The 23,337-nt window shown below is 53.3% G+C and overlaps 1 protein-coding gene and 1 long non-coding RNA gene across 2 annotated transcripts in view; one reads left to right on the forward strand and one right to left on the reverse strand.

Moving 5' to 3' along the window:
• Positions 1 to 22,501, reverse strand: LOXL1 (lysyl oxidase like 1). Its single transcript, XM_081084873.1, has 7 exons — positions 21,062 to 22,501; positions 8,302 to 8,410; positions 5,240 to 5,377; positions 4,599 to 4,755; positions 3,919 to 4,014; positions 2,175 to 2,290; positions 1 to 340 (listed from the first exon to the last, which is right to left on the reverse strand). The coding sequence occupies exons 1-7, from the start codon at positions 22,185 to 22,187 to the stop codon at positions 334 to 336; spliced, it is 1,749 nt and encodes a 582-aa protein (XP_080940999.1). The 5' UTR covers positions 22,188 to 22,501; the 3' UTR covers positions 1 to 333.
• The window catches only part of LOC308514626, an 18,958-nt gene continuing 16,587 nt past the window's right edge, over positions 20,967 to 23,337 (forward strand). Inside the window, exon 1 of the long non-coding RNA XR_013995601.1 lies at positions 20,967 to 21,170. This is a non-coding gene — a long non-coding RNA (uncharacterized lncRNA). The remainder of the gene's footprint in view (positions 21,171 to 23,337) is intronic.

Raw genomic sequence — 23,337 nt, forward strand, 5'->3', positions numbered from 1 at the left:
TAGAAAAACCTTGTTTTATTCAGCCCAAGTCTGGGCAATCTTGCTCTGTGGTATGGTCAAAATATAAAAAATAAAAACCAACAACCAACAAAATAATGTTGTAGTGAAAACTAAAGTATGAAATTGGGCCTGGCACCCGGTATCCCTGTGGTTTCGGTCCAGGTTCACTCCCTGAGGCCGGTAGAGAGGGATGCCCCTGTGTTCAACTGCCCCTGCCTGTGGTGGATGGGGTTGCACCCCTTGGACCAGGTGTGTCCTGGTGGGAGGCTGCCTGGTAAGCAGGACCTGCTTTGGGAAGCGGGGAGGTTGGCAGTTTGTCCACCTTCTTGGAGATCAGGATCTAAGGAGAGAAAGAGAGGCAGGTTTCTGGGTAGGGCCTCTCACTCCACTGTCGGCAAAGCCCTCACTGCCTCCCCTGCCAAAGGCTTCCCTCCACAGCCCAGATCCCATGTGGGAGGGCAGGCACAGGCTTTGTTCCCCTCAGTAATCTGGGCTTGGGGAGAGGGGCCCCTCAGCCCAGGTCCAAGAAGACTTTCATGGACTCCCACCCAGGACAGGGTCTCAGCACCCCCCTTCCCCATGCCCTGGCCCCAGATAGTTTCCTCCCTCCCTCCCTCCCTCCCTCCCTCCCTCCCTCCCTCCCTCCTTCCCTCCCTCCCTCCCTCCCTCCCTCCTTTCTTTCTTTCTTTCTTTCTTTCTTTCTTTCTTTCTTTCTTTCTTTCTTTCTTTCTTTCTTTCTTCTTTCTTTTGTTGTTAAGCCTCACCAGGGGATATTTTTTCTATTGCTTTTCAGAAAGAGTGGGAAGGAGAAAGGGAGGGAGAAAGAGAGAGAGAAACATTGATGTGAGACACATCAATTGGTTGCATCCTGCAGGGCCCTGAGAGAGGGCCAGGAATGAACCTGCAACCCAGGTACACAACCCAGGTATGTGCTCTTGCTGGGAACCCAAGACTTTATGGTGCATGGCCAGTGTTCTGCCGGTGCTCTAACCATTTAGCACACCGGCCAGGGCATCCCAGATTGTCCTTCCTTCCTTCCTTCCTTCCTTCCTTCCTTCCTTCCTTCCTTCCTTTTTCTTTTGTTCTTTCTCTCTTTCTCCTTCCTTCCTTTAAAAATATGTTTTTATTGACTTTTTTAGAGAGAGGGGAAGGAAGAGGGATAAAGAGATAGAAGCATTGATGAGAGAGAAACATCATTGATCAGCTGCTTCCTGCACGCCCTCCACAGGGGATCAAGCCCACAACCTGGGCATGTGCCCTGATGGGAATTGAACCCTGACCTCCTGGTTCCTAGGCTGATGCTCAACCACTGAGCCATGCCGGCTGGGCCCAGATCGTTTTCTAGGCAGAGAAATACTTTCTTTTTACCTCAGTACACTTTTTTAAGCCTTTTTTCCTCTTCAGAAACAAGATTGAAACCCACAGGTGGGAAGGCTCCTTCCAGCTTCCAGTGCGCTGGGCCAGCACCTGGCCGAGGTTAGCGTCACAGAGACACTCTAACAAGACCGGAGCCTCTCCAAGCATTTATGTGAAGGGCTCAGAGGGAAGGGCCACAGGCCCAGGGGAGCAGGGGAGCCAGAGCTTATCAACTCAATGGTGGGGCCCAGAGATTGATGATGGTTCATTCCAACCAGAATCACTTCTAATCTGGGACTGTTTAATTCGATCTACTTGATAAGGACACTAATGATCACAGTTACCATTAATTAAGTGCTACTGTGAAAGGTTCTCAAACACACAGACATAAGGCCTTTAAATATTCCTTAGAAGCCCATGTGGGAGATAAAAAATGCCTGTTTTATATCCTAGTTGAAAAAGTAGCTCAGAGAGGTGAGGTGAACTGTTCAACGTCACTGAGCCAGCAAGTCACAGAAGTGGGATTACAGAGCCTGTGCATGTCCACCCAACACAGCTGCCTCCTGCTGGTTCCCACTGGAGAAATCTCAGAGAGCCGCATCGCAGATCAACCCTGCAGCCGGAGCCCCACCACGGCACTCAGCTTGGGGCTGGCATGGACAGGCTCCTTCTGTTCAGCCTGTAGGCTGGGCCCAACTGCAGCTGTGTTTGGCCATCAAGGTGACTCAAAGTGCAGGTATCTTATGTGTTTTGTGTGGCCAGCTTGCTCCCCAGGTATGAAAGGGGCTGGGGCAGGGCGGGGGTGGGGAAGCACTTACTGGACAATTTTGCAGTTTGTTGTAGAAACATAGCGACCTGTATAGTGGATGTTGCATCTCACCACATTGTTGGTGAAGTCAGACTCCAAAACAATGTACTTAGGGTTCACGTGCACCTGAAGGAGGGAACAGAGAAAAGGAGTCTGGTCGGGGGCTGTGCTTCACTTGGTCATCAGGGAAGGTGGTGGAGAGGCAGACACACACACACACACACACACACACACACACACACACACACGGGACAAAGAGAGGAAGACAGGGAAGTGGAGACATAGAGACAGAAATACACTGATGGAGGAACATGGGGAGATGCAGAGAGACAGAGGGAGGAGAGAAGAGACAGTCATAGTCAAAGGACACATCAGATCTCCCTTCTCAGAAGATGGGAAGCTTCCCCAGAGCCACAGCTCAGGCCAGGTGGGCCCCACAGCGCAGCATGGGGCATTCGGGGTCAGAGAGGTTGATTCACTGACACTAGGAACATAGCAGGCAGTGAGGGGCCAAGCAGGGATCCCATGCGAGGTCTCCTGACTCCGAGGCTCTCAGCCTTCCACCACACATGCCCGTCTATATAACCTGTTGAAGGCTTGTCGGATGCCAGGTGGCATCCCCTGCCCTGGAACCCAACACTCACTGAGATGATGGCCCAAGCATAACCTGTACTTTTTTTTTGAAGAAGTGCTGTCCAGACACAAGGAAGCCTTTCAAATGTTGGATTATTGTGGGGTGGGGAGGTTCCCTGGGGTAGACTGCATCCAGCAAATACAGCAGAACATTTAAGTCCGGTGGAAAGATGTTACTTTTAAGTCCTTATACATCCTTAAGGGTGGGAACCGTGCATTGCTTATGTGGGTTGAATCCCCAGTTCCCAGAATTCAGAGGGGCCCTTGCACATGTTTGATGAGTGGATGAAGGAAGGAAGGACAGAATGCCCTTGAAAACCCTGGCCCTTGGGTGAGGTCAAGAGAGGCCTAAGGAGCCTCCTGAGAGGCACTGAGGGTGGGCTGCTATGTTCTGACTGCGGCCCCCAACAGCCATCTTCATGCAAGTTAAAGTCACCTCCCAAGCCGGTCTTCACTGCTCCTCCTTCTCTGGACTTCGGTGTGCAACAGTGGGTTCGGGGGACCTGGCACAATGACTCCCACCTTCACAGCACACCTGTGTGAAGGGAGGCTGAGATTTGCCTTCCCCAGGTGAGGTCATGATGACTCGGTCCTGCACAGCCTGCACAGGGATATACCACACCGGGCAGTGTGTCAATGTGCCTTCCTACCTGCCCCCACCAAGGGAAGGGGCACTGGGGCAAGCGAGCATTGGAGGTGGAGTTTAGGCTGGAAGGACTCGGTCACAGGAGCCTCTGGCTTTGCAGGGTCACTGTGAGGAGCTGAAGGTCTCTCTCAGAGGGTGGTGTCCTCTTCCAGATGGCCTTCACTGCCCACAAACAGGGGGGTGGGCCACAGGCTCTCCAAGTCCCCTTTCGCTTAGGGAAGACAGAGTCATCACCTAACACCGCCACACCTGGCCCAGGAGTCCTCAGTGTCTTTATGGAAAGAGGCTGTATCTGCCCCAGGCTGCGACCTTCAGGTGGGAAGGGCAGACCTCTGCCAGATGCCCCAAGACGCTGCCTCTGCTCAGCTGCTGGGAAGAGGAGAACATGCCCAAAAGCTTAAGCAGATCTCAGAGGTGGCGACACTGATGTGAGTGTCAGGCTGCTGGAGGCAGTGCTCCAGGCTGGGAGGCCCACCTTGAGGATGTAGTTTCCGGGTTGCACATCAGTTATGTCAATCCACTGGCAGTCGATGTCCGCGTTGTAAGTGTCATAGCAGCCTGGGCTCAGGCCCTGAGAACAGGGACAAGAGTAGAGGGTGAGGTGCTATATACTCCTCAGAGGCCCTCATGACCACTCCAGCAGCCAGGGGCCCTCCTTCCTTTGTGCTTTGCCCTGACCTTGGTCTAGGGCAACTGCTCAGAGTGGGTCTGCTCCTCCTTAAACCCAAAGGGCGGATGGACCAGAGAGATAATAAATATAAGCGCCAGATTATAGGGATCAAATGAAGAAGGGCATGGATGGAGGATAGATGGGCACTTTGTGGTGTTTGGGCAGACAGACAGATAGAGCTGGGTAGACAAATAGGCAACTGGAACATCATGCCATCCTACTCTGTTGGAATGTTCCATTCTTTCCATGAGTAGACACCCTGGGAATGATGTAGGAAGGGGTCTGGTTGGGGGAGGGGGGACGAGTCCCCAAGGGTCCCTGTGGTGGCCCAAGGACTGGTAAGAAGACCCCCATTCTGTTGAGCAGAGTGGCCAGGGGCCTTGGCACTGGTCCTTCAGCTTGGCCCAGGCTGCATCACTGTCTGCTCCTCCAGCTCCCAGGGTGCGACTGCACCCTGCACCCTATTCCCTGCACCCTATCACAACCTGTGTGTGTGAGGTGCATGCGTAGCGCTTGAGGTTGCCGAAGTCGCAGGTGCTGTCCTCCAGGCAGAAGCTGGCCTTGTGGCCCTCGGCTACCTTCATGCCTGTGGCTGCATCCAACAGGTCATAGTGGCTGAACTCGTCCATGCTGTGGTAATGTCTGGAGGCACAGGACAGGAGATCAGAGAAGGCCTAGTCACCCTGGTGCTTCCCATCCCATTCCGCTCCTGAGATGGGCCCAAGTGACCCTGCTGTGACACAGCTTCTTGGCCAGTCTGGGCTCCTGCTCTCCTGTGTCCCACAGGGCAGCACCTCTCCTGTCCCCAACTAGCCAGGTCACCCTAGGAGAGCGCCCCTTCAGGACTCCTCACTTCCTTCGGGCCAGCTACCTGCACTCCCTTGGCAAATGCCCTTCATTGTAGCCATTTCCATCCCTTCAAGGCGGGTTCGTCCATGTCCCCTCTTCCAGCCCAGCTTTCGTTAAGGCTCCTTTGAGAAACTTGCCCCAGTGGTGGATCCTGGGCAGGCAACACCTCACGGGCCCTCCTACCAGCACCTCCCCTCCCCCAGCACTAACGGATGAGGGAGGTGGGGCAAGTCCTCCAGCCCGGAGGAGGGGTGGGAGAGGCCACAGCCCCACTCACTGGTGGCAGCTGTGCCACTCCCAGGTGTGCTTCGGCCGGTTCGGGAGGAAATCCGCTGTGCCCTGGTTCTTCACCCGCTGGGGGAAGCGCAGTAGCACCCGCACGTCGTAGTCAGTGGCCTCCGGGGCATAGGCTGTGCTGCAGGACAGGTGGGAAGACGGGAGTAGGACTGGGAACCAGGGCACCCAAACCCAGAACCAGCCAACTTGCTCTGAAGATACTGATATCTGACCCTGCACTGCGGGAAGGCTCAGCCCTCTCCCCTTTCTCCATAAGACTGGCAGCCTCAGGTCTGACACAGTCTCTGAGGGTCCCTGGTGCCTGCAGGAAAGTCTCAGCTGGGGAAAGCCCATGTGTGTGTGTGTGTGTGTGTGTGTGTGTGTGTGTGTGTGTGTGGCGGGGTCATATAGAAATCTTTAGAGGTCTTTTTAAAAAATAGGCCGATCTTGCCCAGCCAGTGTGGCTCAGTTGGTTGAGTGTCATCCCATGCACCAGATCAGCGGTTGGTTTCCCAGTCAGGACACCAGCCTGGGGTGCAGGCTCGATCCCCAGGAAGCAGCGGATCAATGATTCTCTCTCATCATTGATGTTTCTATGTCTCTCTCCCTCTCCTTTCCTCTCTCTGAAATCAATAAAAACATATTTTTAAAAAACAATAAAAATGGGCCTATCCAGGAGATTCTGAAAGATTCTGTCCCTCCTCTGGACAGAGCCCTAATTGTTGACTAAAGTGTGTCACATCTTGGGTGTGGTCCTAAGAATCAGGTTCAGGCTCTTCAATGTCAAAGCCTATTCACTCTCTTAGTCCTGTCTTCCATTCCCCACACACACTGGTTCCAGCTTCAAACACTGTTTCTCAAACAGACTTAATTCTTTTGCTAATCTATACTTTCGCCCATGCTGTTTGCTTGATCAAGAACTCATTCAGCCTCCTAGGCCAACTCAATTCCCCTCCCTAAGGAATTCTGCTCTGATTGCTCCACTTAAAGAAATCTTGACTGCTTGTGAGCTCTAACAGTGATCCACACACTCCCCAAGCCAGGTCCACGTCACTAGGTCACCTCTACCTGTTTGTATGGCTTCAGTGACCTAGCCTTTTCTGTTCAGGAGGTATGGCTCTGGTGCAGTCTGCCTGCTCCCAACTCACTTACTGACCCCCAATTCCCAACTGAGCTGGCTGTCCTCAGGAGCACTTCTCTGGCACTCATTGAGGTCTGGGCCCTAAGTCCAGAGGCAGAAGGTGGCCATTTGTGGGAATTAGCTCTGTCTGAGAGGATGTCTGGACAACAGGCACTGCAGGCTCCTCTCTGCCAGGACATAAGTAAGGCCTTGTCTGGAGGAGGCTTGAAATCCATCTGTGTCTGGGTTGGAACAGATATCCTCCTTCCCCCTGCTGTGTCCTTCTGTTTCGCTCAGCACACTATGGGAAACCATCAAGGTTCTAGGCCCAGCTTGGCTACAAACTTGTGGTGAGACTTGGAACAAGTCCCTTCCCTTGTTCGGGCCCTGCTGGCCACCTGTGCTCTGGCATCCACCGGCCTGCAGCCCACACTCCGATGATATCTGAGTGCCCTGTGCTCCAGGGCTTCAGTTTTGTCTGGTTTTCTAGGTCTGTACTCCGCACCCAGCTTCCTCTGATGCCTCAGCCCTTGCCGACCTCACACAGCTAGCTCCAGCTTGCACACTACTCATGCTAGCTCTCCTCCCTCTCCCAGTTGCCTGGTTCTGTCCTTGGGGCATGTCTCTTGGGCAGGACCAGGACATCGCCCCCAGGACTGTGCCTGGTTGCCTCCTTCCCAGCCCATCCAGGAGCTCAGGTCTGGACACACAGGATGCTCCAATGAAGATGGAGTGATGGTTGGGTTTTGACTCAAACTCAAAACTCAGCCTTAATGGATTGCCATGGAGGCTGAATTCCTCACTGCTGAAGGAACCATAGCAGGAGCATCATCACTGTGTTCTCTTTCCATGGACAACTGAGTGGTACTCAAGGTGTGGTCCCAGGATTGTTGCTAGTTCACACACTCTTTGTTGCCAGTCTGTAATGAGATAAGGAACTTGCACCAGCATGTAAATCAACTACATTACTAATCACAATGTTTAGTTAAGCTGAGAGTTCCTTTTTTGAAACCAGATTTTCTTGATGAAGGAAGCAGTGCGTTGAGCTGCATCCTGGTGTAATCTCCTTATATTGTTACAGAGATAATAGTTGTGATCAGCTACTCTGAGTGGCAATGGACTAGAAGTTCCATAAATGAGAAAATGTTTAGATTCCAAAGGGCTTTCCAGATACTAAAAATAAAAATAAAATAAAAGTAAATAAAGAGTTCAAGTGTCTAAACAAAGCAGGTAATTAAGAAAACTAGGTGCTTCCAGAATAGAGAAATGTCAACAAAAGAAGTAAGTCAATGTAATATTGAACTAGTCATTTAGCACAATGAGGTGGCCCCAAGGCATACAAATTTGAACAAAATATTCACTGTTTATAAAGTTAGAAGCTAGCTGTGTAGGAAGCAGAATTGCCTAGGAATAATGGAGAGTTGACTGGGCTAACCTTTGGGGTCATGTAAACTGGTCTCTCCCTTCTCTGGTGCCACACATAACTGAGGCCTCTTTGTCACCCATGCCCACTGTCCCTACTGTAACCCAGGTCCTGGGTCTCCCTGAGGACTTCCCAGGTCCTCGTAGAAGCACTGGAACTTGGGCCCTCCACAGGAACCTTCTCATAAGGCAGCTTGGAGAAGAAAAGTTTTAGTTCTTGTCATTGCACCTCAGTTTCCTGCCCTGCTCAACACGCACCTTCAGGGCTGATGTGAAGATTAAAAGCCACAGTAAAAGGAACCTTCTTTGTATAGTGACACTTGCTGGATAAAAGTTCGTTCCCTTCCCCTCCTGACTCCCTTGCAGCAGGCAAAGCTCATAGATGACGAGGGCCAGGTCCTGAGAGGCTCAGACACTTGGCCAGTCGGACACTCGGACATTGGCAGCCTGGCATGCAAGTGGGTTCTGGGTGACTCCTAGGGACTGTCCCAATGCTCCAAGCTTCATCCTCAGCTCCTTACCTGGCCAAGCACTTCTCCTCTGCTGCACAGCGCAGGGAGTATAGGTGGGCTCTCTGGACATAGGTGGACGCTTGCACATAGTTGGGGTCTGGGACCAAGTCAGGGAGACCTGGGAATGAGCAGTGGGAGAAAGGGAGGAGGGAGGAAGAGCATGACATTGAGAGTCAGGCTGGCCATGGTTAATGCCCAGAGACCTCCCCAGCCCCAAATACCCTTTGCCATTCTTCTTCCTCTACACAGGCTGTCATTCAGGAAGCCTCCCAGCCAGAGCTAGGTGTGGGATGTGAGCCCTTCTCCCTAAGTTCAGGTGTGGGAGTGCTGAGACCTGCTAGCAGAGCTAGGACGTAAGTAAGAGCTAGGAGACAGGGCAGAATGTGGAGAGCCAGAGAAGAGGGAAGGGTATTCTTGGTAAGGGGGAACAGCATGGACAAGACTTAGAGGCAAGACTGCATGAACCAAGTAATTTCCTGACAGAGACACCTTCCCCCCTGTCCTTATTCCCTAGGCCTCTGCATCAGCCTCCAGACACCCTCTGCTCCTCTTGCCTAGCTTTTTTCATAAACCACCAAGATAGCTCTGGGCTTTTGGCACCAAATGAGTCCCAGCAGGCTTGTGGGAAGACCCAGTGAATGTTGACTGGCAGAAGTAGAGGTGGGCAGGAAGGGATGGACTAGAAGGAAAACATATCTGCAGAGCAGGCTGCTGACTAGGCAGGGTTCTCAGCCTGGACACCCAGCCCTATTCCTTTCTTCCAGTCATCTTCCCCTAGACAGGACCACCCCCTCCCTCCCCTGTCTGCAGCTTCTGGCCTCCAACCTGAGGGCACCTGGCTTCCTCCCCTGAAGGGCTCAGGGGAAGTATGGAGTCTTCTCCAGCCCGTGATCACTTGATCTCAGGATATGCCAGGATCGGTCCATCCGACTTTCCTTCCTCCTTAACCCTCGCCAAGAATAAGTTATTCCCACTGAGGCAGATAAAGATGAAACAAGACTGTAAGCTCCTCCTAGCTTCTTTCAAGCTCTCTGCTCTTGGGGGACAAGCAAGGCAGGGGGACTCTGTCCTGTGTACAGGCTTCCAGCTCCCTCTTCTGGCTGCCAAAACTCTCTTGTCAGTCTTTAGGTCCAGAAAACGAGGCAGAAGAGGGCACTCTGGCTTCTAAGCCTTTCACAGAGGTGTCTGCCTACAAACCATCCCTCAATGTCCCCTGGGCTCCTAGACTGTACCCCTGCTCAACCTGGGGCCCTAGCCTCATGTGGGGACCGGGTCCAGGCAGCCAGTGTGACCTCACCTACTTGGAATGAAGAGAAATCTCGGAGCACTGGGGTGGGTGAGGATGAGGTGGCTCCTGGCTGATGGAGCCATCTTGGCCAGCCTAGGTCCCATTACTCAAGCCCCCAGGAATGCCCGCAGTCATTTTCCAAGGGCTCCTCAGGCCTTCAAAGCAAGGGGATACCTTGGTGTCCAGCTGGTTCTCACACACTGGTTCCTAAAAGCCTCTGGGGCAGAGGTGAGGAAAACAGGAATCACCCCATACCCTTCAGCAACATGCAGGGGTGGTCAGCCGGGCTTGAAGCCTCATGAGATCCAGCATTTGGCCCCAGAAGCTGCCTCCCCCATCGCAGGCTCGGTTTCAATAAACACTGCACAGATGGCTCCACAAAGCTTTTCTGGCCTGGTCCTTCCTCTCTAGGCCAGTCCATGAGCCAGCTGTGCAGTCCAGGGAAGTTAGAAGAGCCTGTTGAGTAAGAGGCCAGGGGTATTTAGGGCCACTGAGGGTTAGTGCCATTACAGACCTCTGACTCTTGTCTGACCCTCGTCCTTTATTGAGCCCTAATCCTAACCACACACTGAGGTCTGATACCTATCAACAACTCAGAATCTCAGACTCATTGCTGTTTGTCTCCAGATTGTAGACTAAAGTGTGGTACTTAAAAAACAAACAAAACAAAAACCACACCTTAAAAGGAGTTGCTTTGACATCATCAATCCTTTTTATTGTAGCTGAGTGTGGTCAGGTTTTTAAAATAACCTCCAGAGCCATGGCTGGGGTAAGTGTGTGTGTATGTGTGCATGCGCGCGCGCGCGCGCGCGCGCGCGCGTGTGTGTGTGTGTGTGTGTGTGTGGTGGGGGAAGGCAGTTGAGTACTACATGTGGGCAGACACCTTTGAGCTGCTGGTTACAATCTGAGCCCTGGCCTTGGCCATAGATGATCTTCCTTTTATTGTTGAGAAATCTCAGGTTCAGGCAGGTGCCTCCTGCTTCCATTGGCAGGGAAGACCCACCTCCCACCCCACATTCCTATCCCCATGTTGCTAGGGTTGATGGACTGCCCATCCCAAGGGCCTCTGTCAGGTAAGCTTCTTTAATGATTAGCAGAGTAATAAAGTCATCCCTCAGTATCCAAGGAGGATTGGTTCCAGGACCACCCCCAAGGACACCAAAATCTGCAGATGCTCAAGTCCCTTAGTCAGCCCTCTTATTTTCCACTTCTCCATCTCCAGATGCAGAGAGCCCACTATACTTTACTGTTCCATCATCCACAGGCATGCTCCTCACCCTGTCCCCTACAAGAAACCAGGGCACACAGAGGTGCTGGAGGGAACTGAGGCTCAGAAAAGGCAGTGAGTTTATCACAGTCACACAGGGGTTCAGGGCAGCTTCAGGAGACCCTGGGTCCTAAATCCCTCCCAGAACTCCTCTTGTCATTCTTCTTCTTTTTTTAAAAAAAATAAAAATGAACACTTTTGAAATTTAACCTACACACATTCAAATGTACAAATTTTACATTTGTCAAAACTTGTACAGTCTGACAAGTTTTGACAAATGTAAATATCATCACAGTCAAGCTATGAATTTGAGGAAGGGTTGGGATCTCTTATTCAGAACGTATGGAGTAATCCAGCCCTTGGATGTGGCACTGTTAAGTGGGTTCCAATGAGAACTTTTTGTGGAGACTCCTGTTTTTATAAGTGCAGAAAATGGAATTAATCATAATTCTCATTTCAGAGCAAACTAACCATTATCACTGGTCTATGCAAGGCCCAGTGGTAATTGTACTAAAAAATTTTAACCTTCATTCTCACCCCTGACCCTTAGATATGTCCTTGAACATTTGTGTCTTTAGAAAATCTGCAGTTTTTATGTATTCTTAAAGCATATAATTGATATTGTCTTATCATCTCATTCTGATTCTTGAGTTTTCAGCCAATGCAAACTTTTAAGATCTATCTAGTTCACTTCTTATCATTGTCAAATAGGACTCTGCAGTATGCATCCCCCGCCCCATGGCCAATATAGATGGTATCATGGAATAGACCCACAGGATGGGGCTAACCACCCAGAGAATGGTCTTGCTCAGGCTACCGAGGGAGACCCTGGGTATCATCAGCATCTGGACCTCTGCTCCCAGGAGGTAGACAAGAGCCTGGCTTCTACCCTCCTCTGTCACAGATGTTCTGTGTGATCCTGGGCAGGCTTGGGCCTGCTCCAGGCCTGACTGCCTCTGTTTTTTCAGATCTAATTGTCTTCTATTCTACTCATGGCCTGGAAACCTGGGCTGGGCCCCTGTGGGCACTCTTCCATGCTGACCATGGGGTTATGCACTTAGGAATTCAGGCTGCTTAGAGCCTAGCCTAGGGTGGGGAACATTGAGTCAAAGAGCAGCAAAGGCCCCTGGGATGGTCAAAGCCAGGCTGCTTGGCTAGGGAGGGGCTGGATGTAATTGAATTGGGTCCCAAGGCCATTCCAGAGGCAGCTGCTGGTCTGGGAAGCCCTTCAGCCTAGGAGGGCCCATTAGACCCTACAGGGCAGTGAAGACACAGAGCGAAGGACAAGGGCCAGCTTTTGCATTCTGGCTCTGTCCCTAGAGCCTCCTCTGTGGGCATCCACCGCCCCTTCACAATGTGCTCAGCACTAGCCTGCCCCAATCCCTCATTGTCCAGGTCCCTTCCCTTTTCATAGGCTCAGTTCCCTCGTATGGACAATGGGGAGATTGGCCTATGCGGTCCTTGAGCATAATTTGATAGCTCCATAAACACTTGGAGATTAAAATACTTTTCAGGATCTATTCAGTCTACTCCCCAGCCTTGGGCAAGAGTCACGACCTCTACGGACGACTCATTAACAGCCAGGAGATTCTCCCATGTCTGACCTAAATCCTTGCTCAGGAAAGATCTGTTCTCTCTTGCTCAGTGGTTCGTGGAGGCTGTCCAGAACAGAGGGCCTGTGGTTACATTCCTGCTGCTTCCCCACACCTCACCTATTTCCCTGCTGACTTCCCCCTTTCTATGGGTTACATAAACCTTGTCTCCTTGGAAATCTGTCCTCACAAGAAGCAGATGAAAGAGATGGAAATGCCAAATAGCCTGAGCCCCGGGTGGAGGATAATCCCCTGAGCCCCAGCTGGAGGATAAACAATGTCCAGCAGGAACGGGGCAGTGGGCTGTGAAATATGTGTGCAGCGGATGTTGTGGCTCATGCAGCCAGACTCCAGAGGAGCCCTGAGGTAGGAGAGCAGAATGCTCACAGAGCACAGCTTTGAATAAAGATGAGCCGAGAGGGCCTCTGGGGTGGGAGCTGGCAGCTCTGTGTCCTATGAAATTATCATCAATAATGAGAACATTAAATTGTCAGCACGAGCCTGGCAGTGCCACACTAGGCAAGGTGGTTGCATGGTCCACTGTGCCCCACCATGAAGGGGCAATTGTAGCCCAGGCAAAGGAGCTGCGATTCCATAAAGTCAGGCCCAGAATTTTCAGTGCTTCCCCATTGCCTACAGAATCAAGCTCAAACTTCTCAGGGTGGTCTGGCCTCACTTCACCTGACCTTCTAGATCCTCTCTTAACTCTAAGGACCAGTAGACATCTACTTAGCATAACTGACCTTTTCTGCCCTGGCCTCTGACACGTACTGCCCTTGTCATGGAATTCTCTACTGCGAGCGCGCGCGCACACACACACACACACACACACACCAGCTCTGACCTCACAGTCTTTAGGCCAAAGCCTACCTTGTCAGTCTTGACCATCCCTTTGCCACTACCCTAACCCCCCACACATCTGCTGCCCCTACCCAACTGGGAGACAGTCCAGTAGCAGTGACAACCTCACTCTGTGCAGCAGGCCCAACTCAGAGAAGGGGATCTGTCAGTGTTTGTTCAATTGAGCAAACTGCCCAGGAAGCAGATAGGGGCTGAGCTGGGAGGAGGCTAACCTTAGAGAGGTCAGTTACCTACCCCAGGCCTTCAGCCTCCTTCTCACACGCCTCACTGCCCTCCAATTTTTGTGGGTCCTGCTCAGTGCTTCTGACCCCACCTCCAGGAGTCTTCCTGGGTGCTTCAGTCCCCTGAGTTCCCTCTCTGCCCCTGGATCCTTCACAGTGACCTGAACTTTTTACCTTTCTTACAAACGCTCAGCACAATCTTCCCATCTCAGCTTCTAACAACTTCATTCTTTCAGCTGCACAGGCCAATACTTTCATGTTTTGCCTGACTCCTTTCTTTCTCTCACACCCTACATCTAGTCCATCAGGAAATCCCATCAGCTCTATCTCCAAAATACATCCCAAATCTGACTTCCTACCACCTCCATTGCTGCCACCCTGCCCAGCTGCCATCATCTCTGCCTGGATTTTGGTACTAGCCACCTCTGTCTCTGGCCTACCTTCCCATTGTCCATTCCCAGCATAGCAGGCAGGGCCTCTGTTCCAATGTCACTGCTCAGCTCAAACCCTGCAATAGCTTCCCGACGCATGAAGGGTCTTCCATGGTCTGAGCCTGTTACCTCTCTGGCCTGTCTCCTATTATGCTCCCATTCCCATTCCACTCTGTCCTAACCACACTTAAAAACCCCAGGGAACTCCTGTCTCATGGTCTTGGTACTGGCTGTTTCCTATATCTGGAATGCCCTTCCAACAGACAGCTGCATAGCTCACTCATCCTCCATGTCTCTGCTCAAATGGCACCTTTATGAGGCCTACTCTGACCACTGTTGCAACCTGCCTCCCCCTGCCCACACTCCAGACCTCCCTTACATATCTATATTTTTTCCATAGTATTTACCACTTTCTGTTATTCAGCTATTTATTATGTTTATGCATGAAAATATAAGATTCACATGGACAAAAATTTTGTCTCTTTCTTTTCTTTAGTGAATACCCAGCCCTAGACCACTGCCCAGAACATAATAAGGCACAAATAATGTTGTTAAATAGCTGAATGTCCTTATGAAATGATCATCCAGATGAGAGCACCTGGGGGTGGGAGGGGCTCTGCTTTGCCTGCAGCCCAGCTGTGGGCTCAGGTCTCAGTGCACAGTGGGTCTGGGAAATTGAGAAACAGGCAAGATGGAGGTGGGCTTGGGCCACTGCATCCTGTGTGCCTGGTTTCTTGCTGCCAGGCTATGACCTTGGTAAGGACAGGGATGAGTGTGGGACACCCCTGAGTTCCCTGCACTCAGCTCATGGCCTGGTACCTGTACATCCTTGGTGGGCATGTGCACAAATATCTGCACCCTACAAAGGGTCTGGTGGCATCTGCCCGTGTGAGCACAGACTTTATTATCAACCAAAGGCTGGGATTGACTTCAAAAGTCCTTTCTTTTGAAAAAGGACACAGTACCTACCAATTGGCTCACAAGCAGGAAGAAGGGTGGATTATCTCCTGAGGCTTTGATGGCACAGGCCTCTCAAGCTGCACCTCCCCCACCTAAATTCCTTCTGCTCTGGTGTTCTGACACCAGTATCATCCATTTCCAGATGATACTGAAATTCCTGATTTCTGGTGCCATCAGCAAGGGGGAGAGGAACCATGGCCCAATTCTAACCCTGTAATCCTGAATCCAGAAAAAAAAAGGCCCTCTGGGTCCAGCTGCCTGTGGCAAGGAGGCCATTAGGTCAGGGCAGAGCAGAGGACAAGACCCAACCTCTCCTTTCAGCCCTCTTCCGGAGCCCTGCCGGCAGCTGCCCAGCAGGAATGCCTGCATGGGAATTGGAAGCAGCTGTGGGCTGCCTGGGCCGACCTCCCGTCTCCAGCTCTCCCCCCTCTTCCTCTCCTGCCATTTCAGCCACTGCCCTGAAGAGTTTTCCATGTGTTCCTGGCTTGGACAGGAGTGGGGTGAACTCAGGTTGGGACTATTGGGGAGGGGTGCGCCTTCAGAGCTGAGAGGACACTGAAATAGGGGCCCCTAGAGTTAGAGAGAGGGAGGAGGGGGACAAGGCCAGAACTCCCAGGTCAAGTGTGGCAGTAGCCTGGTGCCTGTAGGTCCTCATGACTCTCCACCCTGCTTGGCCCCCACCCCAAAAAGGCTCTGTGACACTTGTGGATTCGAGGCAAAACTCTAAATTTGGTTTTTCAGGGGGTCCAGACATGAGAGAAACAATGAACACGAAGACACAGCCTTCCCTGAGGGGCAGTTCAGTGGGGTAGAGAGTCAGCCTGGGCCCAAGCTTGGCCACTGATGAGTTCTGAGACCTTGGATAAGTTACTGAACTTCTCTAGCCTCAGTTTTCTGGTCTGTAAAATGGGGGTGATAATGCTATCTATTTCACAAGGTTGCTGGGGGAGTTAAATGAGAAAATAAAAATAACTGCTTGGCATAGTGTCTGGTACCTGGTAAGTGTTCAATAAATATCAGCTGCTATTATTATTTAAACTAGGAGTTATCTCTTCTTGCAGGGGAGAGAGGCTATGACCCTGCAAATGGATAAGTAGAGAGGAGGCAGGAAATCTGCCTGAGATGAGGCTGCCAGGACACCACTTGTTTGTTCCCACACTAGTGGCATTTGACTGTCAAACAGGGAATTAGGAGGAAGACCCAGGTTCCTGTCTCCACAACCCACCTGACCCTTTATGACAGCTTCCTTCGCCTGAAAACTCCATTTCTTTCTGAAGAAGCACTGAGACAACTTCAGGGAAGGAGGAAGGGGTGCTCAGCTGGGATTCTGGCTCCACTAGTCACCAGTTATATGACCGTGGGCAAGGCAACCTCTAAGGGCCTGAGTTTCCTCATTGGAAAAATGGGGAATAACAACACCTTGGGTTGTTATGAGGATTAAGTTACTTTAATTATAAAGCACCCAGGACAGGGCTAGGCACTACGGAAGCACTAGATGAGTGTTTGTTAAATAAAGGTCTAAGTCTGGAGTGAGGATGACAAGGATTTAACATCACACTGCTGAGGGACTCTTCACTTCCAAAGCCTTGTGCACTCATTGTTCCAGATCATCCTGTCACCACCACCGCCTGGAACAGAGTTGGCAAATATCTGTTGATTGACCAAATAAATGAAGTGTGCAAGGTAAGCAAGAATACACAAAATTTTAAAAAGTAATAATATGTGATATTAAGAACTCAGAATGGAGAAGTCATACAGACTCAAATCCTGGTTTCACTACTAAGAGGCTGTGTGACAATTAGCAAATGAGCCTGTCACCTTATCTATGAAATGGGATGAATGACAGTACCTGGCTCATTATTGCTGCAGGAGTTAAGAGGGGTGATATGTAAAACTAGAAGCCTGGTGCACGAAATTCGTACATGGGTAGGGTCCCTAGGCCTGGCCAGTGATCAGGGCAGATCAGGGCCTTCCAGATGCTGGCTGGGGCCTTCCTTCATTCCACACCACCCCCTGGTGGTCAGCGCACATCATAGCGAGCAATAGAACTCCCATTTTTCCCGTCGAACTCCCATAGGGACACATTGCATATTAGCCTTTTATATATATAGATGCCAATAGATGCTAATGTCAATACCCCCCCCCCCCGCCCCTGCTGCAACTAGGGGAATAGGCCCAGAGAGGGGAAGTTGGTGGAGGAAACCCAGGCTTTTGCACTGCCTGCCCAGTTTGCAGGTGGAGTATGGGTCCTCCTGGGTCATCTCTGTGCAGTGCAGAGAAGACAGGCTCAGTTTGAACTCTGGCTCAGTTGCATGTAGCAGTGAGACTTCCCTAAGTCTCAGTTTTCTCAGCTGTACCAGAGAACCATAATCTTCATCTCTCTGGGAGGCTGCAAGGATGACTGAAAGTAAACATTTAAACCACTAAGTTCAGGAGGTGTTCTTCAGCAAATGGCTAAATTATTACCATCGTCTCTGCCTTGGGACTCTAACTCTGGATGCTTACTGGGGGAGACTGTTTCTGTCCTTCTCTGCATCTATTCCAAGTCCGAAGAAGGTGGGTAGGTGACTTGGAGGGGAAGGCAGTAGGGATGTGAGCAGGGAGCCAGGGCTGCTCTCAGGGACTAAGGGACCATGTATGGTCTCCTGAGTGAGGGGCACTGGATGGAGAGGGAGTACCCCAGAAATACCTGGGTGTGCAGGTGGAGGAAACCTCTAGGCCTAGCTGCAGCAGAGTTCCCATGGGGGCTGCAGAGGCTTGAGAAGGGGAGGAGGAGGAGGTTAAAGGAAGGAGGTACCTCAAGGTCCTGGAGCCACAGGCCAAGGCATCAAATTCTGTCCTGAAGGCTTTGGGAGCCATAGGACCTTCTTGAGCAGAAGCGTAACATGGTCAGCAATGCAAGGGTTTATCTGCCCCATGTGCAGGATGGACTGGTGAGGGAGAGGCAGGGATCAGGTGATCAGGGGATCAGGGAGGAGGCAACCATAGCTCTCTCTTAACCTCTGATTGGCCCTGTGAAGGCAGGGCTGGAGAACCTCTGCCAGGCTAGGCTGGTGAAGTCATGAGAGATGTCCTGGGAGGATGGCCCAGGCTGCCTGCTCCATGTTACTTTGATAGGGTTGCCGGAGCTGATGAATCAGGCCAGGGGTGTGAGGGGGAGGTCCTAGGAGAAGAGCTGTGGTATTCTGGGGTCGGCACTGAGACCACCAGCTCAGAGAAGACGAGGCTGTGGGGAGGCAGGAAAGGGGGCAAGGAGGCCCAGAGAGAGCGGGCCTGGCTGTGGGAGGAGAGACATAGCAAAGGGGATGCAGCCGGGCCTAGGAAGCAGGTGGCCACCCTCCAGGCCTCTCATGGATTGTGGACAGCCAGGAAAAGTAAGTTACCCTCTCTGAGCCTCTGTTTCCTAGTCTTCTCTCCAGTTACACATTTTAGAGTCAGATATTCTTGGATACCCCTGTCCAGGGTGAGAGGGAGAGGGTCGAGGCACCCCAGGAAGAAACTGGGTCTGGACAGGCACTTGGAAACCACCCAGATAGAGGGACGAGGGTGGTGCGCACATGTGTTTAGTGTTGTGAGGATACATCCACACCCACACACTCAGACTGCCAGCACTGGGCCTCAGCCCCCTGGCTGTGTGGCCAGGAGGAATGAGGTCAGCTTTGGAGAATCTGCCCTGGACTCCCACACCAAGCCTGGAGGTCTGAGTTAAAGAACAAGACTTGGCCTTCCCTGAACCGGGATTTTCCATGGTCCTGGCCTAGCAGAATAAGGAGGGGGAACCAATAAGAGGAGAGAAAGTAGTGTTCCCTCTCAGAGCCTCAAACTAGCCTGCACTCCACACAATCCCACCCCGCACCCCATCCCCTTCATGACCAGGGGAGGGTGCTGATGGCCATCCTTCGCAACAATGCTTGGGCACCTCCTCCTGGGAAGTCCTGCCTGAGTTCCCAGGCCCTGATTTTGGAGACTCCTCCTCAGACCTCCCATAGACCATCCCCCAATGCTTGCCCAATCACAGTACTGAGATGCCCTCTTTTCTGTGCTTCCCAGGGCAGGGCCTAAATTTGGTGCATACCAGCACATTCTACCTGGCCTCCAGCATACTACCTTCAGGAGAGAAATGTCTTTAACCCAAATGAACTGTGGAGCTCAGGGGCAATGGCCAGAGGCCCTGCTAAGCAGCAAGTACCTCCACTCCAGACATGGCCTTGCCCTGGCAGGTCCCCTTCTGAACCTTAAAAACTGACAGGCCAAAAAGGGGGCCTAGAATACCCACTGGCTTGGAGCATCCCCAAGCCTGACTGCCAGCAGTGCTGTGGAACTTGAGGCTTTGGTTTTCTCCTCTGCCCAGAGGTGGGGTGCCTTTGGCTGAGTCCCACTCTGTGGTCTTCCATTCTAAGAAAAGCCACCACAAAAACTTAGCACCTTCTAGGCAAAATATCCTCTCCTCCAAGGAGCTACAGGAGCAGCTGACGCACAGGTGCTGCAAGTCCCAGTGAGGACCATGAAGATACACCCTTCGTCACATCACAGAGGGCCCTCCATCTCGGTCCTTTTTCAGCTCCTGCAGAGTCTCAAACTGGGAATCAGCACCCAACTCGAGTGCTATGCCTTGGATGTGAGGGAGTGGTGCTACCCGTGGGGACACTCCTCTCAAGAACTATAGCCTTGGGTTCCAGCAGCCCCTAGGGAGACAGAAGCACTGCCCTTACCTGAACCCCTGCCTCAGCAGCAGCCTCTCACCCAAGGTCATTATGGCTGAAGACAAGGCAGCAGTCCCTGTGCTGACAGAGGCAGCAGAGAAAAGGCTGAGGGTGCAGCACCTGAGCCCCTGGGCCTGAAGGCCTCAGCCCTCACCTGGTGGGCTGATTTTCTGTGGAGCAGAGAGAGAATCAGGGCACTGATTGCACCTTGAAAGAGCTATGGCAGGAGCATACAGGCACTGGAGACTGAATGGAAAACCTTGACCAAGGTGGATTTTGAACTTGCAGAAACAGAAGGAGGAAGTGGAATTCTAAGACAGAGGGTGGGCCAATAGCTGGTCAGCTCTGGCCAGACCACTAGCGGGCCCTCAGCACAGTAGCCCACTTGCTAATAGCAGGTGAGGAGTTGCCCATCTGAAGAAGGAAGGCTGCCTCCTGCACTTCATCTTTGTGTGCAGATGGCTTGGGCTTTCCAGGTCATAACGTCACTCTTCCATCCCCAAAAAAGCCAAAGGGAGGCCCATTCACAGTGGCCTCCTAAGACTTTCTCAGGGCCAGGACTAGAATGAGCTAGTTGAATGAATGGGGCACTGTCCTGGGGTACAAACTTTAAGAGGGCGCCAAAATACTTGGTAACTAAGATAAGCAATATTTGATACAATATTCTAAAAAGTCAAAATCAATGCAAAAAATCTGTGATGAACAAAATATCAAAATTTCAAATAAAGACACCATCAGGATTGCTGATTTTTCAGTCTGCTTGGGCTCCAATTTGGCTTGATATGGCACTATTACTGATTCTATTTAAAACCTCATCACAGAATTTTTTGCATTATTTTGATCTAAAAAAATACATTAAATATTACTTATCTCAATTACTGAGTTTTTGGCGGCCTATCCAATTTTGCACCTCTCTCATCTCGTCTGGATTCCTGCCGGGGGCAAGAGCTTCCCCTCTAACCTCGAGTTCATTGGGGCCAAGCTCACATAGCCCCGCGACTGTGAACTTGCCACACCTCCAGAGGCATCCCTAAGGGCCTTTCGGACACTCTTGTTCCCTGCTTCACCCGGTGAGGCTGACATAGGGGCAGCTGATTGGAGTGAGGAAGAGGCAGGGAGAAGGGCTCCTTCCCTTTGTCCCCAAATGACTCAAGCCAGGTCTGGGAGGTGCCTCCTCACAACGCCCGACCAGTTCCTCCACCCCCGCCCCTCAAGCCAAGGTCAGAGCCCAGGCCTGGCCGGCCTAATGCGGGCACTGATGATACACGGACGCGCGGAAGCTGGGAGGTGGGATGCACTGGGGCTGTTGATTGGGGCCTGGCGGGTCCTGCTTAGCGCAGGGAGGGCCTTTGGTAAAATGGACCGGCGAGGGTCTGGGCGCACAGAGCGGTTCCTCCGGGACCAGGAGGACAGAGTGCGGAGCCTGGGACTGGGGACCGTACTCACCGCGGCCGTTCTGGGTGGGCCGGTACACGCTGCCCACGCTGAGGCGGCCCTGCTGCGAGCCGCTGCGCTCCGCCACGGGCGGGGGCGCGTCGGAGCTGCGCACCGGCAGGTAGGGCGGCTCCAGCATGCGGAACGGGGGCTGCGGCTCCACGGCCCTCGGAGGGACGTAGGCCTCAGCAGGCAGGTTGGCGTAGGGCGGGTACCAGCCCAGGGCGGAGTCGCCGCCGTAGGCGCCGCCGGCGGCCTGCGCGGCGTCGGGGCCGGGGTCGGGGTGGGCCTGCTCGGGGCCCGCGGCGCCCTCGTGGTACAGGCTGTGCGAGTAGCGGCGGTCTAGGCCGTCGGCGGGCGGCGGCGCGTAGGGCCTCTCGGGGGCCGGGTAGAAGCCCTGCGGCGAGTACTCGGGCTGCTCCTCGCCGCCGCCGCCGCCGCCGAACTCCTCGTAGCGCGCCCGCGGCTGGAACGGGTAGACCACCCCCGCCGAGGCCACGGCCGCCGCCCCGGCGCCCGCGCCGCCGCCCGCCCCGCGGTAGTACACGTAGCCCTGCTCGTAGGTCCGCGCCGCCGGGTCGTAGGTCTCGTACTGGCTGACGAAGGGCGCCTGCGGGTAGGGGAACGGCTGCGGGAAGGAGGCCGGCTGGCGGTACGTGCTGGCGAAGGCCGAGGCCGAGGCGGAGCCCCCGTGCTGGGAGACCGAGGTGCGAGCCCGGGCCATGCCCGTGCTGTCCCCGACGGCCACCTCGCGCCAGTTGTCCGGCACCTGGCCGAAGCCGAAAGGGTGCCGCGCCTGGCCGCGCACGGTGTCCGAGCCCACGCGCCCGGGCAGGGGCAGAGACGGGGCCTGTCGCCGCCGGGGGCCGCCCTGGCTGCGCCGCCGCGGGGTCTGGGGGGCGCTCGCCAGCAGCACCCGGGAGCTACTCTCTGCGCGCGGGGCTCCCGCGGGCTCGTACTCGGAGCCCGAGTTGAGCAGGCTGTACACCTGCCCGTTGTTCTCCCACTGGATCAGCTGCCGCCAGCGCCCCGGGTCCGCGCCCTGCCCTGGCTGGGCCTGCTGCCCGTGCACCAGGATGCAGAGGCAGGCGCCCCACACCAGGGTCCCCACCTGCAAGCCGGCTGGGGCCAGCGCCATGGTGGCCCCTCTGCAGAGGCCCGCTGGACTGAGAGGCTCTCAGGAGTGGCCCCCTGTGCGTGCTTCCCTTCCCACGGCCTCGAGGACAGGATGGCTCCTTGCCTGCCGCAGCTCTAGCTTTGTCCATCCTGGCCTTGGTCCGAGCGGGACGGCTCCTCCGATGACAGCATTTCGAGGCCAAGGGGTCAGGGCAGGGCAGGGGCGGTGCCCAAGGCTGCGCGAGGCTCTCTGCAGGGCACCGGGCAGGACCGCCTGGGGGCCTTACGTGGGCAGCCCTGCACTGGCTGGCCTTGGGGCTGGCGCTTTCCCACTCTGAATGAATAAGCAACAGGCTGGGAGTGTTAGGAGGTTTTGGATAGCCTGGTCCGCCTGCTGGGGTCTCCTCCGCAGGGCCCTATGGCCCGCCGGCTTTTAGCTATGTGGCCCGTCCCACAGCTGCTGTGCTCCCTCAGTCCCTGGAGCTCCCAGCCAAGCCACAGACCTGCCTCTGAGGAAGGGAATGAAGCCTGAGTAGGAGGGGGCCTCTGGGGACGCAGGCCTGGCAAGTGGGGCCCAGGCAAGCAGAACAGGGCTGAAGGGTCCGCAGCACTCTGCTTTGGACGCAGACTCCCTGTCTCCAACTTACTGCTTCTTGTGTGGGCTTGAAAGAGCCCCTGACTCCTGTTAACTCTAGCCACTCACTAGGATCCCTGGGCTCCCATTCCCTTCCCCAAAGCTAAGAGACACCCTCCTTGTTGATGGGCCTTTTGGGGGAGATGCTGAATGCTAGCTGAACCACCCTCTAATTCAGGGCGCCTGCGGCCTGAATACGAAGGGATTGGAGCTCAGCTTTTTCTTTCTTACCCTCCTGGTCTATAGAATGGGCCTATATCCCTGTTTTTGGTTGTGTGCTTTTTAAATTTTGTTTTAATGCTTAAAGTATTACAAAGAGTATTACATATGTCTCCTTCCCCGCCCCCCCCCCCTCCTTGACATTCTCCTGGCTTCCCCTACCCCCCAGTGTCTTGTGTCCATTGGTCATGCTTATATGCATGCATACAAGTCCTTCAGTTGATCTCTTACTGCCCACCCTCCCCGGCCTTCCCGCTGTGGTTTGACAGTCTGTTCGAGGCAGCTCTGCCTCTGTATCTATTTTTGTTCATCAGTTTAT

This window comes from Myotis nattereri, assembly GCF_964212035.1.
Source record: "Myotis nattereri genome assembly, chromosome: 1".
Lineage (NCBI taxonomy): Eukaryota > Metazoa > Chordata > Mammalia > Chiroptera > Vespertilionidae > Myotis > Myotis nattereri.